The 16,214-nt window shown below is 46.6% G+C and overlaps 1 protein-coding gene across 2 annotated transcripts in view; it reads right to left on the reverse strand.

Moving 5' to 3' along the window:
- Positions 1-3,031: 3,031 nt before the first annotated feature.
- The window catches only part of DUSP10 (dual specificity phosphatase 10), a 29,958-nt gene continuing 16,775 nt past the window's right edge, over positions 3,032-16,214 (reverse strand). For both annotated transcript variants that reach the window (XM_049833954.1, XM_049833953.1), the window contains exons 3-4: positions 7,729-8,106; positions 3,032-4,332 (exon numbers count right to left, since the gene is read on the reverse strand). In XM_049833954.1, coding sequence (XP_049689911.1) covers positions 4,067-4,332; positions 7,729-8,106 — 644 coding nt within the window. In that variant the 3' untranslated portion in view covers positions 3,032-4,066. The remainder of the gene's footprint in view (positions 4,333-7,728; positions 8,107-16,214) is intronic.

Genomic DNA, 16,214 nt, shown 5'->3' on the forward strand with positions numbered 1-16,214 from the left:
AAAATCAGGATACCTTGCAAGATCAACGAATTGAACAGTTTTAGCTTCAATAGATATTTACAGCCGGTCTCAACACTCTCACACACTGATAGTTCACCATTTGGTAGAGTTCCCAGTTTGCAAAGAGAAAGTAAATTCACTTGCTCCGACCATCCTGCCTTGCTTTGCAAGTTGGATCTCAAGGACATGTTCACGAGACCTGGGTCTTGAGGGCAGTGCTCTCAGAAACAAGCACTCAGGGACTACCCCAGGCTCCCAAAGGGGAGAAATGGAAAATAAGTTATGAGGTAATAAATTTTCCAGGACCGTACCTATTTTAGCATACCTCACACACAAGCACGCCATGCTGACGCTGAGCAGGGAAAAGCAGGTCCTGTCCTCGCTGACACCCCCATGTGCATCAAAGGCTAAAGAAAGATTTTCCCAATTTGTGTTTTGTTTTTACTATGCCCCACCTTGGAGAAGCTGGGAGCCTGTTGCAGCCAGTAGTAGAGCAGGGGATTGGGGATCAAGCCTCAGTTCCGACCTTAAAGTCAGAAATAACCTTTCTGGAGGTTTCTGTAGCAAAGCAATGCCAATGTCTGCTAAACTCCTTCACAACTGTGACACCAACCCCTTCAGCCTTGCTTCCTCATAGAAACGAGGGCAAGTTTTTATATTTTTTTTCTGGCTAGGAGCACACGATGCTCAGACACGGGCTTTCTACTGACGTGCAGGTGCATATTCGTAGTGCAGCGTATCAGGTACCAGAAAAGGAGGAATCTCCAACACACGTGCACACAGGCAGGGCACCCAGGTGGTCTAACACTCATACAAACGCTAGCTGAATTTCTCCTGCCCTCAAGCATAAAGACGTCAAGTAATTATTCACTAGCTTCAATAAACTCTGCCTGAAAAAACCCAGCATTTCTCCTCGGCCCACCTCCCAGTGAAGTGATTCTCAGGCTGCCATTTCCCAGCATTGCCTTCAGTGGGACGTAACCCTCCCGAGCTCCTCTCCACCAGCCCAGCTCCAGTCCCCTCCAAGGGAAGGGGTCTGCACAAAGGAGGGCTTTGATCCAGCTCGTCTCCGATACCGACAGACCCACAGCAAACTCCGCTCACTCACAACCTCGCATCACCCTGCCCCATCATTTCCAAGTTCATCACGCTGGAGAGCAAAATCAGGCAGTACTTCTCACCACGACGGGCACAAAGGCCAGCGGGGTTTCTGCAGTAGGAAGCCCTCCACAAACTCCACGTTTGCGCACGCAGCAGCAGCAATGCTCAGCCTTACCGAGGCAAATGCATTGGCCCCTCTGCTGCCAGTAACTTACTCGGCGCCGAGAGGGCTGTTCTTGGGCTTAAATAAAAACCAAACGCCAGAACTTACATGGCTGAAAACTTGATCCTGATCCAAGGCAGCACGTGGCGGCTGAGGCTGAACCAGAGCGGACGCGCGGCAGGCCCCCCTCCCTGCTGGAGACGTTTGCATCAGGCCATTTAGCCCAGGAACGAGAAAACAGTATTAACAGGGAAGACCCAATTTTGAGTCTAGTCCTCCCTCCCCTCCCACGTAGGAGGGCTGTGTCCCAGGTAGGCAGCTCGCACGCCCCCCCCTTGCCGAATAACCCGTTTCCCTCGTGGAGCATCAGCGCTGTTATGCAGCACCTACAGCCACGAACACGGGCTGCAAGGACCAACTTTTCAGCCGGTCCTCAGCCCTGCCGCTGCTCCCTTCTCTGGCAAGAAACAAAGGGGTTTTCTAACCTCCTCCCTGCTATCAAACAACCTGCACCTGCAGTTCATGGCGAACAGCTGGGAGAGGTTAGGCCCAAACACAAGCAAAGGGGTGAGGGACAGGAGGAGACCATCTTTACTAAGGGACCTCCTTCCTCCTGGAGCATGATGGCTTCCAACCAGCAAACGGAAACTTCTCTGTCCAGCCACTCTCTCCTTAACCCCAGGAGCGGTCACAGTCCGAGAGGTTTTGCCTCCTGGGCAATGCTCGCTGCCAAGGGCATCTCAGCAAAAGGACCAATATTGATCATAGAAAAGAATTAAAAAAAAAAAAAAAAATATCAATTCCAGTAGAAAAATAATTTAATAAAGGGATAAGTTTCAAGAAAATATCTGTATAATAACAACATTATAAGTAAAATGTCCACAAAAATATACATGTCTAATGTGATTATACATAAGTTTTCCGACAGGTCCTGTTTTAAACTTGGTTCAGTCCATCTATGTTTTCATCTAGGAAAAACCTTCACTGCTATCAGACTTCCTGGGATATATCAGTTTGCACAACAGAATCATATGAGAAACGTTTTCCAACTCATTTTATGCTCATACAAAGAAACTTCAGAGTTGGCAACGGTCCAGAAGAGATCAGGTTATACCATATCATTACCAAAAAAAAGTAAATACAAACAAAGAAAGCAAAAGTCAGCCACCTAAGGGACATTGTCAGGCAGAAACATCAGCCCTACAATACACACCACACTTAACACTGACAGCTGGAAAAGGAGGGGGATGAAGGGAAGATGGGTAAGAGAGAAGGGAAAACCCCAGGAGGAGGATTCCCAGGAATCATGGAACTGCTAAAGGAGGGGGCTATAGAGAGGCCAGGGAAAAGCACACACGAGACCAATGTATTTCTAGAAACAGGACAATTTTTTTAACAGTAAGCTAATGGCAATAAGATGAAAAGCAATCAGTTGAGAATGTTTATCTCTTATTTTTCCAAATGGCTACTGGAGCTGTAGAAATAACATGTCTGGCCCAAAAAGCCCTCACCAATAGTGCCAATTCAGCTGAACAGCTCCAAAACTGATGCACTTCCAGGAGAGAAAAATCTGGTTACAGAAATTGAAGGATGCAAGAGTACAGTAGAAAATAGCAGGACAGGAACGAGACACTGAAGAGGAGATGCCAAACAAGAGATCAGTTTTGTCAAAGGGAGATGAACACTGCAACAAAAAAAAACAACAAAACAAAAAGAACAGAACAAAAACCCATCCCATAGAAAGAAAATGGAAAACTGCTAAAGAAATAAAAGGACACACATTTTCCAAAAGATTTTTTGTTTTATAATCAAATTTGTTTTTACATAGACAACTGAAACACACCAATATTTTGTGCGAAAAATATTTTTAAATAAACTTTGCTCGTTCTTGATTTTTGTACATTCTGATATACATATGCAACAAGGTTTATGGCACTGTAACCAGGATCAAAATCATATAAAGGAACGAAATAGTTGCTCTCATTTATCCTTTCTGAACCAAGCTGGCTGCCGTTGCACTATTAGACTTTAAAAATTATTATCTTATTATTAGTGGGCAGCCAACTCCAATTGGTTTGAACACTCAAAACAAACTCCAAATTATTATTGCACGAGAAGCCAGTGAAGGCATATGGCATAGAATGATCAAAGTCCCTTACTGTTAAAACCTTACACCCCAAAATAGAAAAATAGAACTGGAACATGAAACACACCAAATAAACTTTTTTTCTTTTCTTCTTTAGTTTGAGTCAGGAGTGTGAAAAGTGCCTTGCAGACTTTTTAAGCTGCTCCGATTTCCTTTGCATTGGTGAGCGTTTTGCTAGGTTATCTTTAGCAAAGCCTTTGCAGAACAAAGGCCCTTATGTTTCAGGGAGTATTTTTTCTGCTTTGTTTTTGGCTGCTTCTGTTTCGTCTTCAACTTCGGTTTCTTCAGTCTATGAACCTGCACAGACTACTTAGCCATAAACTCTACAAGTAGCTAGAGAGGAGGGAAAAATAAAAAGGAAAAAGCCCAATGTTTCTTTTTATTATTTTGATTTTTAAAAGTACTCCTTTTGCTCCGAAGCCTCCCTGCTCTGCCGGCATCTGGGAAGGAAATCACAACAGCATCCCAAACATGGCGAAGTTCTTAGATCTTTTAAAAACCTTTCCTTACAAAAAAAGGTTTTTATTCACAAAAAGTTTGCCACAAAACCCCCCTTGAAAGCTAAAAAGAAAAACCCAAAACCCACCCGTCGCTGCCCCAAATCAGGTGAAGAATAGGTTAACCCCTTCATTGACCACCTCCTCACAGCTTCACCATCACACGACGGTCTCTACGCCGATCAACTTTGGTGTGAGGATTCGCGGTGTAACACCATTGTTTAGATCTTCTTCGAACTCCAGTAACTGCCCCATAAAGTTAAGGTTAGGGGAAATGATTGGTCGTTTGCCTTTCACAAATTTATAGGCATCCGTCATGGTCATGCGTGTGTGCTTCATTAAGTATGCGATAACTATGGTAGCAGATCGGGAGACACCAGCCTGGCAGTGGATGAGGAGACCTTTTCCACACTGATGAGCTTCCTCTGGAAATGAGAAAGAGAGGACAAAGTAAGATTTTTGCCAGTTTGTAAATGAGAAAAAGCTCAGTACAATTAAGAGTAACTTAATGTGAAAAGTCCCTTTATTTGATTACAAGCACACCACTGTCTCCTCCCCTTCCCCTCCAGTCCATCTTCCTTTGGGGTTTCAGAGTTACTGAATGTGAAACACAGGCCAGCCTAACACTGAAAATCCTCACGTCCACTTTTATCTCTTTATAAGACGAACGGCACATTGAGAGATGCCGCTGCGCTGCTCTGCTCACACGCACTGCCAGGGAGTATTTATTTAGGAGGTCAAGGCCCATGACAAGGCAGCTCGGGCTCCACCTCTGTCACAACGCCGCATTACGTCAGCATCTCAACCTCCCAAAGCAGGACATCACCTTTTCAAAAAACAGGTCTTTTCAGATTCCAATTCGTAACAATACATCTGTTTCAAAGCCCTATTCTTTGAGGCTTTTTACAAAGCTACTCTTGAAAAGAGCTGCAACAGGGCACTCTGCTGCGGTGTCTCTGCAAAAGCAGGAGCTGGATCCAGTTTATACCTCACTGGTAAGAGACCTCAAATTCTGACTCCTCGCTTCCTGCATGTCAAGCTCTGCATGTTTTGAATTTGTCACCTTCAGCAGTGTGAAAAAGGGATTTGCCATCCCTATCTCCTCGTGGTTCAAGCACAGCATTGCATTCTGCCGAATGCTGTCCCTCCAGAGCTTCTCACTGGGAGCAGTGGGCAAAGGACGAGGTGGGGAGGGAGGGAAACGTCAACAATCATGTGCTCTCCACCAAGATATACCACTTAGAGGGATGTAACCTGGGAAGGATTTAGGGAGGACGGAAGGCCCTGGAACCACAGGCTAACAGGACACAAGAAAGAGGACAGTCACTACGATACCATCCTCATCTCCCACAGCTTGCTTTTAAAACAGGAGATAAAGCTTTCAAGATGTGACATCTTATTCTTTTGTTTTAATCCGCAGGATGAGCAGGAATTTAGTCTGCAAGTTTTGGCATGAATCCAACACCACCAAGAGTATGGTTCATCCTACCCCACATGTTCAACCTGTATTGTGAAAGCATAGATGAAGCAGACTTCCCTCTAGACATTTTTGCCAGTTAGTCTTTCAGAAAGCTGAAACTCTCTAACGCATTTTGACACACTTTCCCAGGGAGTTTCTGATGATTTCACTTCCTATGGCTTTAGTCTTAGCTAAACCTGGGTTTGGTTGTGGGTTTTTTAAAACATTTAAAGAAACATAGGCCAATGATCTGCTGTTTAAACATTTCCAAATCTTCTCAAATGCAATTTAAAGTTTACCCTGAGGAAGGGAAAGCTTTGACTAGTTTCTTCCCCAGCTGGCTAAACTTGCTATGAAGAAAAACTCTCAATGGAGAAATATTTGTTTATTAAAAACAGAGACAGACCCTCAAGCTGTAATTATTAAAGAGGAAAGTAAATGGGGTTTTGAAAGACTTTCTAAACCTTTTCAGAGCAAGGCTGCTTTCTCTGCCCTTGGTAAGATCATAAGCCAAACACTATCTTTTAGTGGTTTCGAGAGCTCTAATCCTGCAGTTCATAGGGATGCTGGGAGCAGAGATCTCCTTCCCACCTCCAGAGGACCTCAGAGCTTTGCAGTTTCTTTACATAAGCTTAGCCTATTGCATCTCCTCATCTTGGTGAATTCAAAGTTTAAGGTTTTACTGGATTTCTTGACCCAGCTTTTCTTCCCAAAGGATCAAAGTGAGGTTCCCTCATCCCTGCCCTCAGAGAGGGCTTCCCTTCACCCAAAAAGAGGCGTTCACCTTCCCATGCACGTAGGAATGAGCAGTTTGGGCAGCTGACAGCACTACTGGTAGAGCCGGGGTTGGGTTAAGAACACTAGGAAAAATTTGGTTTTAAGTAGAGATCCTTTGGTCCTCTCCACTGTAGAGGAAAAGCCCAAGGGCTCCAGACAGAAGTTCTCAGTGATAAGACTCATGCTTTAATGCTGCACTCCATCTGAACTGCAGTGTAAGCAGTGATTTGCACCTTCACTGAAGTAGCATGGCTACAGACTGCATGCATCAGCGCAGGATGACCCCCTGCCAACCCAACCACAGCCGGACTAGGCTGACGAGCCGTCTGCTTCAGAGCAGGCATACAGCAGGGGCAGATGGGGTCAGAAGAATATGCTGAGCTTGGACCTCCTTGCCCTGGGACCCAGTCCCACAACTGGGGCCCAATCCCTGCTGAGCCCGAGAGCACCTCCACAGAACCAGCCCAAACAGACTTGAGTTTCAGGAGCCGTGTACCCACACCCTGACTCGAGGGCCATAAACATTGATCGTTTGAGGGCAGGGAGGAAGACAGCTCTGCACCCACTTCAGCATGGAGTCAGCTAAGGACCTAAACTGTGACACAGCACAGAACCACACTTCTTCTGTCTAGTCCTCCACCATCAAGGCTGAAGTATGGGTAAAGAGATTAGCCCAACCTTGGCACAAGAAAATAAAATTATATGTCAGCGGTCCCCCCAGCATATTTCAGAAAACCTGTCAGGACACATACTTGCGCTGGGGAAGCACAAGTGGACCTTCGCTATGCTGCAAAAGCTGTGCCCACAAGAGACGTATAGAGGGGCAAGGGAAGGTCCTCAGAAGTTTTCAGTATCACATGCTGATGTCCTCACTGACCAGCCTTGCTTAAAAAGGCCACGTGGTTTTAGCCTAGATGACCAACAAGAGCTGAATGCACCCCTAAACTTGGCTAAGTGCTGTACTGTGTGGATTGTAGCAAGGTTCAGAGCAACATGGGTAACGTTGCTGGGTCATTTCTTCAGCAACCTCCCCAACAAGCTGCATGTTTGTGGTGAACTCTCTCACACAGCCTAGAGGGTTTAGGGGCTTATTAATACAGGTTTGCATCACAATCAAGTCATCCACACATACACTCTGAAGTTACAAATCTAATGGTAGAAGAAGCAAAGTGTGGAAGTTCATCAGTTTTCTCATGAAATTAAGTTAGGAAAGACTCAGCCATCATTAAGTATAGTTACTATGAAAAATTGGCTAGAAGCCACTGTGGAAACTAGGAACGCAAAGGAATCAAGAAGAAGGGATGACAAAAGTCTCAGTTTTCTGGGGTTTCCTGAATTTGGAAGCCTGGAGGCAGGCATCACTATCAATGTATAAAAATTGTACCCCCAGGCTACTTAACCGGATATGCCAGAGATGAGAATGAGTAGAAACATGGACACGCTCAGAATTTCTGACAACATAAACAGAAGTAAATATGGCATTACGTAGCCTTCAGGGTAGTTCACAAAGCAAAAAATTCACTCTAGATTCTAACATCAGGTAAAAAAGACAAACACAGGAGTATTTCCAGTCAAGGGTAATTACCAATGAACTCAAAAGCCTCTTCAAAATACTGCCTGAGATTCTGCTTGTTGCTGTCAGTGGCCGGGAGCCGCTTGTAGTTGAACAGGCCTTTCTCGTAATGGTACAGGGGCAGGTGGGTGGTCACATTGATTATGTAGCCTATGTTCATCCTCTGCATTTTCTCCAAGTCCTGAGCATCGTGCTCATTTCCAAGGAAGAGGAAGGGCAGGATGGGGGTGAGCTCAGCATTCTCGATGTCTGGCGTGGTGGGGATGGACTGAGGTAGCGTGGGGGGCACGGCGGACGCGCCGCCCCCTCCTCCCCCCTCGGGGCACTCTTGCAGCTGGAGGGAGTTATCGCAGAGGTTTTCATGGTTCTGCTTGAAACCGCTGAGTCCTCCTGGGAAGAGAGACCAAGCAGATATTTTGGTTAGACACCCCAAGGTCGGCGACACTTTGGACCCACCGTTCTTCAGAGCACGTGCTGGGGCCACCAGGACTGGAGCTGGCTCTATTGTTCCCACCACCGCTGTCACAGTGACCAATGCTGGCCATGACCACCAACGGCAAGGGTGGCATGAATCAGCAGCACACATTGTCCTCCCCTCCACGAGGCTGACGGTGCCAAGGAACAGGCTCAGACAAACGTGCCTCTGTGCAGCACCAGTGCGCTGCGGCTGCCTCACCTACAAGCCCGTGGGAGGCAGCAAAGGCTGGGGGGTGGGAGAAGGGAAGACAAAAGGCATTTTTCCAAGACGGAAAACATCACCAAAACTACAAGCAAATGGGCTAGCAGCACACCAAAGCAGAGCAGTGAGACAGCTGGGACAGTTTTGGCTTTACCTGTCCGCAGGTGGGAGCAGCCCTGCAGTGCATTCCCCCCATCCAACACCCCCGAGGAGGGGTGGGTGCAGCTCATGCCAGCATCACTCCGGGGAAACCTACGTATGCGTTCGTACGGCTGAACAAAAGAAAACCGTTCCTCGTAACCTAACAGTGACTGAGGTGCTCACTTAACATGTGGCCAACAGCTCTCCTTTTTCTGCCCCGGTTGCCTCAAAATATCTAGCAAGAGTTATTTTTAGGACATTAATACGAATTGGCAAATGGATCCAAAGCAGGAGGGAGAAGTCACTTTTTTGGCTCATGCCTCCCCTGGCTCTACTGCACATCTTGCTGGCTTTTTCAAGCAGCATTTCCCACTGCCCCAGCCCCCACCCTTTTTTTTTCTTTTTTTTTTTTTTCAGGAGGGCGGCTCCGCAGAACTGGAGCAAGAAAAGCAGACCTTCTTTCTACACCTCATTCGGCAATTACATCAGCCCCAGGCTCCCCACCTGCCCGGTTTCCATAGCGATTACACAAAGCACACAATGACATCAGCTGGCATGACATCAGCTCTTTGAGCGCAAACAATACAAGAAGAACTACTTTGTGTAAGGCCTTTGGTAGGAGGCAGCGTTCCTGGGAGCCGCTGATGTAATGCTAACAGGTGGCTCCTCCAAAAGAAAAAGGCGGAAAGAGGAGAAATGCAATGATATATCCCCCCGCCTCGCCCACAAAAGCACACGTTTATGTTGTACCAGGATACTTGGAGTCATGCACCACATCGAGACGGGCCAAGTGTTCAGATTCAACCGCACTTTGTTAAATGCAAGCCAATAAAAAAAAAAGCAAAAAACAAAAACCCAGGAGGGGGGAGAGCTACGCTGAAGTTACTAGAAAGAGCTACACTAGCCAAAATAAATGCTGAATGTCACCGTCCCAATAATGTTATTTTTTAAAAAAAGCAGAAAAGAGCTTATTTGTCTTCTCCATGCTCTTTCACAGTGATCTAGCAAAGGAGGATTTTAAAACAGCACAACACACTGTCAGATGGGCTCTGGATCACACACAAAGGGCTTCGATGCCTACGTCTTGAGTGCTGCAACTCCAAATGTCCATGCACCAGCCCATAGGGTATGACCCACCCAGGGACCATCTCTGTGCCCTACAGAGTACTCAATGGGCATGAGGCACCCAGACTAGGTTACAACCAGCTGAGCCCCTCTAATACAAGTGCCCTTTTTTAATGTCCAGATTTCTGTCCTTCACATGCTGCCAGTAACTCATTTTCCCAGAAATCCTTGAATTGCCCACAAAACACAGAGTATTACCCCCATCTCAGAAGCATGCTTGTCTGTTTCTGCTGTTTACAGGACACAGAGAACACAGATCTGCCTTAAAGTTCTCTACTCATGAAGCTGTTACAACAGGGGAACAGGACGGGAAGAAGAGCAAGGACAAAAATCTGAGCTCGACTGCCAACTGCACCACCTGGCCTTGACAGGGTCTGAGAAGTCTGCTTAGTCCAATCAAGAAAAACAAACACCACTATGGTCCCTAAGCTGAAGATGTTTGAAGTTTCATCCAAACCAACAGCCCCAGCCCAGAGTCTAGGCTAAAGGCTAAGCCCTAACCCACATTCCCATCCCTCTGCATAGGCAAGCAATCCATTCAGCTTAAATACTGCTGTTTAAACAATGACCAGAGCATGCTAGGATTCCCAAGAAAACCCCTAAAAGGTAAGCTGCTTTAGTGACTCCAGAGCCAACACTCATTTTCCATCTCTCTTGCAGCCTTCTGGGAGTAAGCTGCCATAGGCAGAGGTAGTATCCCACTGCTTCATCACCCAGATGCAGACACGCTGATGGTGTGGCAGACACCATCCTGCTTCACCACCCAGCCACCCTGTAAGACACAGCAGAGCTGGAGAGTCTAGAGCGAGCTCTTTCCTCACCACCTCTGCCTTCCTCTCAGGGCCTCTGCCTGCCCTGTTGGCCAGAAGACACTCTTACTCCTGTTACCAACTATTCCTCAGTGTGAGCTTTAGTCCAGCAGATGAGAACAGGGAGGAGAGGACATTACATTGTGCAGAACTCTGTTATCACTGTACCCAGAAGAGATCAAGAGGTGCAGGGCAATCCCCACAATTCCAGCAGGAACATCAGGCCAAAAGACAGCAAGACAACCCCAAATAAACCATGCAGAAGATGCCCAAACAAGTGGAGTAGCCATACATACAATAGCTTCACCGACTATTTCTTTCCTGACATTCACCAGTGCAGAAGTCACCTTTCCTAAAGTCAGTCTACATCCTCCCTCTCCTTGCTCTCCTCCCTCATGCTGGTAGGGAATTAAAAAGTCAGTTCAAGCAATACTTAAGTACCATAACCAAGCAACTCTCAGAGCAAACATCCCTGAAACAACACGTTGCTGGGGAGAGGATTACTAACCTGAACTGGCTCAGACATGTGAGCAAGGGAGGACTGGACAAGAACACTAGTACCCAGAAGGATGCAGCAAAATGCAGTCATTAGCTGAACTCTAAAGCCAACAGTAAAAGCTTAGCTTGCATCTGCACTGCCATACAAGTCATGCAGGTCCCAAACCAGGATCCAGATGCCTCATGAGTGCTGTTCCCTTAATCCACTCTTGCCATGCTCACCACACATGATCCTTGCTCCTAGCTAATTTATGAGGCACTCGGGTAATTTAAGTGGAGGTCACGCATGCATAATGCTCAGGTTTTTCTAAAGCTTGTGAGACTACTTCCCAAAAAAGGTCCAAGCAAGGTTTGTTATGACCAGTCAGAAAGAGTCAAAGAGGGATGGACTTTCCACATGAAGGTAAATACAATGTACAAATTCAAATGCATCTGTATTCCTTTGTCAAGCAGCTGCTATTTCAGCATTTAAAATCTTCATGCAGTGGGGGAGAAGTGGTGGGAGAGAAGATGCTGTACCGAGAGAGCAGGCCAACACATAGCTACTGCAAGCCTGAGCTGATTCATTAAACTCAGCAAGGACCAAGACATATCACTGCTACTGACAGCAACTCTGGATCACGAGGAAGCTCGAGGTATGGATGCAGAGGCTCCACTCGTCGTTGTAACAGAAGCTGTTTTGTGGTTGAAGCTGCTCAAGCCTTCCCAAACCTGAGGCATGAAGAAGTGTTACACAGAGCAATAATAGGGAGTGGGGAAGAGAAGCACAACCTGGCAGAAGCCTCTCACTAGCACAAAAATATGCTGCACTTCAAAAGCAGCTTTTCAGCCGCTTTTATGCAATATGCAAAAAGCCTTCGTCATATACAGGCAGCCTAAGCAGAGGCAGTATAATATATCCACCAGGAAAAACCAGAGCATGCATAGCAGTGCAGTTTGAACAACAGCCATGAAGCCTAGACTCAGCTGCATAGCCACCTTCAATGACAAACCAAAATGCCAACAGCTAGATAAGCCACCAATGTTCACTTCTACAGAATGTCATGCTTGTAGCCTGTCTCTTCTAGCTTTAAACATACCACGTAGCTTTAATAACCAAAGTACAGCAAAAAGCCTGAACTGCCCAGCCAGTTTGACGCAGCCCATACATGGATGCAGAGAACATCCCAAGTGCTTTTGTGCACACTCTGCTCCCAACCTGCTGCGAGGCAGGCTTTCAGGGGGGCTGAACCTACCCAGATCTGAATGAAAATGGACATGCAAGAATGCCCAGCACACTGGGGAACCCAAGGTATTTCTTCCTTGAGGAAATGAATCACTGAAGCAGGACCCTTCACGACTGATGGCCTTGCCTGCTATCTAGTGGAACACAACAGAAGACCAAGTGCTCTTGCTCACCACTGATGCAAGAGCCAGATATTTTTGCACTTACCACTGCATGACATCTTCCAGCATCCTGCCCTGCCAGAACAGTTAGCAAGTGACAACAGACGTTGGATTGTTCAAGACCTCAAAACTTCTAGGAGGTTTCAAGTCAGCACCGTACATGCTCCAGCTATTCACACTTGTTTGTTCAAGTTCTTTGCAGCCATCTGCCCATAAACATCTCACTTTAATGCTCCTCAAAATCCCCCACCGAGCAGCACCCAGGCAGCAGCTGCACACAGATTTCCCAGCTCTGAAGCCACCCAGGAGCCCAAGGCTTGCACCAGTGCTACACAGCCAGGTGAGCAGCTGGACAGGAGCCAGAGCAGCTCTGAACAAATAAAAAAAACAAAAACAAAAAAAACCCAAACAAACAAACAACCGACACGCAGCATGGTGCTTGCATAAAAATCATGCCAAACATGGTGGCTGTCATTTGCCACCAGAAGAGGGCAAATACGATGCAAAACAGGCACAAAAGGTATGGCAGGAACTAGGCAACCAACTTTTACAAGGGACACCAAGACCTTGCAATAGAAACAATCATCTTCAAAGAAAGCAAGAAACAAACCTTACCTGCACATATTTTATACAAGTGGGGTTTTTTGGTTGGTTGGTTTTTTTAAGACCAGACTGAGAATTAAAGTACAAGGAGTACAGTAACACCTGCCCTCCTTCTCTGTGTCGTCTTTGACACCTCTTTCAACCATCACTGCTGTTCTATGGCTGTGTGACTACACACAAATTAGGATGTGGGTTTACAATATGTTTTGGTATATTTGCAACATGTTTCCAGATAGGAAACAGGCTCTTACCCCACAGTAAAGGGAGTAAGTGACCTTGTTTCCTCCACAGTGAGTAGTGAGGGAGCTTATAAGAGAGGCAGTTACCGTGAAATACCCTCACCATAAAGCAATACCTTTGCATTACCTCATTGGTGTGGCTATACTTTGTTCTGAGCATGACAGGTACTGGGTGTTCCCGCTACAATTACAAACAGGAACATATTTTTATACATGACAGACTGCAGATGCGGGATCTACATTTAGACAGAACACGTGGTCCCGGGAGACAAACAGACCTTTTATACAGCTTTCAAAGCTGTCCAGGCGGATTTCTGGATCCGCTCATCCTCGATTACAATACCACAAAGCCATTGCAAAAAAATAGAACCAAAATACACACGCACATGCGCAACAAGAGGAGAAATCCCAGGCTGCTGTGAAGTATCAGCAGAAAAGATGTTCGGTCTGTAGCTTCCCCTCCTCTTGAGTTGCTGGGCTCTCACGGGGAGAGCAGCAGAGAATCTGGCCATACTGGGGTTCTGGCCACTAAAAGCTTCACTTGCTCAGGAACGAAGCCAAGTTTTAAAACACCCACTCAGCATGTGCCCTGTCAGTACCGACATAGCAAACCGAGCTCCTGCAGCTGCGTTTGAGTGTGTTTAAGGTCAAAATGTTACAGCGAGCATTTGGGGCACAGGACAAAGATATTCAGACAATTGGTGCATATCTGTTTAAGATGACGCTTTGAATTTGTGCAAGTACAGCCTGTTCCTTTAAACCTGTGACCTCATTTATTTACATTACTGCAGAAAAGCACTGCCAGAAGCAACAGCTGATGACAGTCTCATGTATTTTTCCACTAAGACAACAATTAAACTGCTTCTGTGTTATTAATGAACAGATGACTTTGTGTCAAGTTGATTCAAAGTGCAGGATGCCTCAAGGTTAAGCAAATGTGACTCCAGCATGTAAAAATAGAGGCCAGGTACTGCCCAGACACTTCATCCACCCAGTGCTGTGTCCTTTGCTCAGCCTGGCAGGGGGGTCCAGGCCCCACAGCCACCCCCCTGCCATGCTGCCATCAGTGCCCAGAGGTCCTGCTGCAGGGTGGCAAGCTGGTGCTGAGCCACCACCGCTTTAATGCCAGCATTTGGGCTGCTCCTGTACCATAGGCAGGGCATGCTATGGACTGTAGCACCATGCTCAAGCGAGATGCACTTACCTTTGAGCACTGTGCTTGCTTACTTTTTTTCCCTACTGTCACGTATTCCTCCCCTTTGGCTCAGGCTACAGTCCCCACCGGCTTCAGCGGGTACATAGCATTGCTTTCCTTGGGCTAACCTTCACACAACAAGTTTACAGAGGGGTGAGGCTGGCTGAGCTTATTTGGAGGCAATGCCTTGTCCCCAGGTCACACATCTATATTAGCAGTGCTTTCCCATGCACGGTGAACCAGCGAGCTCCAGCACAGAAGCACCCCAGGGGATACCGCTCCCCTCTGACACAGGTATGCTTTTAGCAGCAAATCCATCACAGCTTGTTTCCTTTCACCAAGGAAAAAGGAGGTGTACAGGTTGAAGCGGAATTCAGCCAGGATAGGCCAAATCCACTCCCAGGATGTGGACAACCATCCAGACCATCTCTTTATACCACTTACCAACACAGCCATGTCTGCAAAGTTTATGGCTGTGCACAAAGGATCTTGCACCTGGGCCATAACCAAACGGAAGGCCCACTACCTTATCTCCAACACCACCAGATGACATGGGAAGAGTAAAAGCAGGAGAAAAGCACCTAACTCTGTATTTCCTCTGCAGTACTCCCTTAGCCTCAAGCAGGGGTAGGTCTACTGGGTACCAAAGGCACTAGCAGGGAGGGCATGGAGGCACTGGGGGTGCACCCATAGAGCACAAGAGCTAAGACCACCTTGCAGTGGAAGATCTAGCCACCACACTTTCCCACAGCTGTTGCTGGCACCGTTTTAGCCATAGCAAAGATGGTTCTTGGTGCATACTGAGGAACACTCTCTGTTCATCCTGAGGCACTGAAAGAAGGTACGTTCAAATTTCCTGAAGAACACAAGACAGCCACTTTCCTTGTCCAAGCAGGGCTCCACTTGTTGTGGCAAAGAATTATGCTTCCCATGCCTCTTCTAGAGCAATAGGGCTAATCCCAGCAGGTCACTGTAGGAGTGTTCCTACTCTCCAAGACAGATGTCCTCCTCACCACAGCTGCTGCTGAGCAGCACTCAGGGCTTGCCCTCACTGCTGTAGGAAGCTTGACATGGTTAAAAATACAGTATTTGGCTCACACAGCGGGAACCTGCGATGAGAAGGGCAACTTCCTTCTGTCAAAAGGGGTGGGGACCTATCAGACCACGCTCACCCAGGTGGCATTAGGAGTTACTCCTTTGATTTCAAGGAAATGGTGGGGGTTTTGTTTGCCTGGTTTTAAAATACTTGAGGGAGATTTATGTGATGTCAAGCCCCCCAACAGAGGGGAACCCATCCTTCTGCAGTACAAGGAGACCACCGTGACACCAGGACTGCTTTACACATTACCATTACTGCTGTTAAAGAAGGGAAGGAAATTAAAAAAAAAAATCCATCCTTTTGCAACATAAGTATCCACATTTACCGCAACAAACCCTATTGCCCCCATTTTCTAAAAAATCAAAGGCCTAACTGAAAGTTTTTCTACTTCTATTGCTACTAGCAAGTAGAAGAGGTCTGGCCTTCTGGTCCTGCAAGTATATTTTTCACCTGCCTGAAGGAGGTTCAAAAGGCCCATCGCAGGGTTGCTTTCCCTGTTGCCCACACAGCATTCAGCATCAGCCTTGCCACAAAAGATTAAGCTTTAAACAAACATGAAGTAAAAGTAAACATAGTTCACAAAGAACAGCTTCCACCTCAATACACTCAATCTAATCTAGTCTCTCCCTCTAATCAAGCTGCCAACAGCACTTCAAAAAAAGGCAAACCCCTGCATTCTGAAGAACTTGCAAGGTCAGGTTTTTTCCATGTGGGAACTATCCCA

Source organism: Accipiter gentilis, chromosome 30 (assembly GCF_929443795.1).
Source record: "Accipiter gentilis chromosome 30, bAccGen1.1, whole genome shotgun sequence".
NCBI classification, from domain to species: Eukaryota; Metazoa; Chordata; class Aves; order Accipitriformes; family Accipitridae; genus Astur; species Astur gentilis.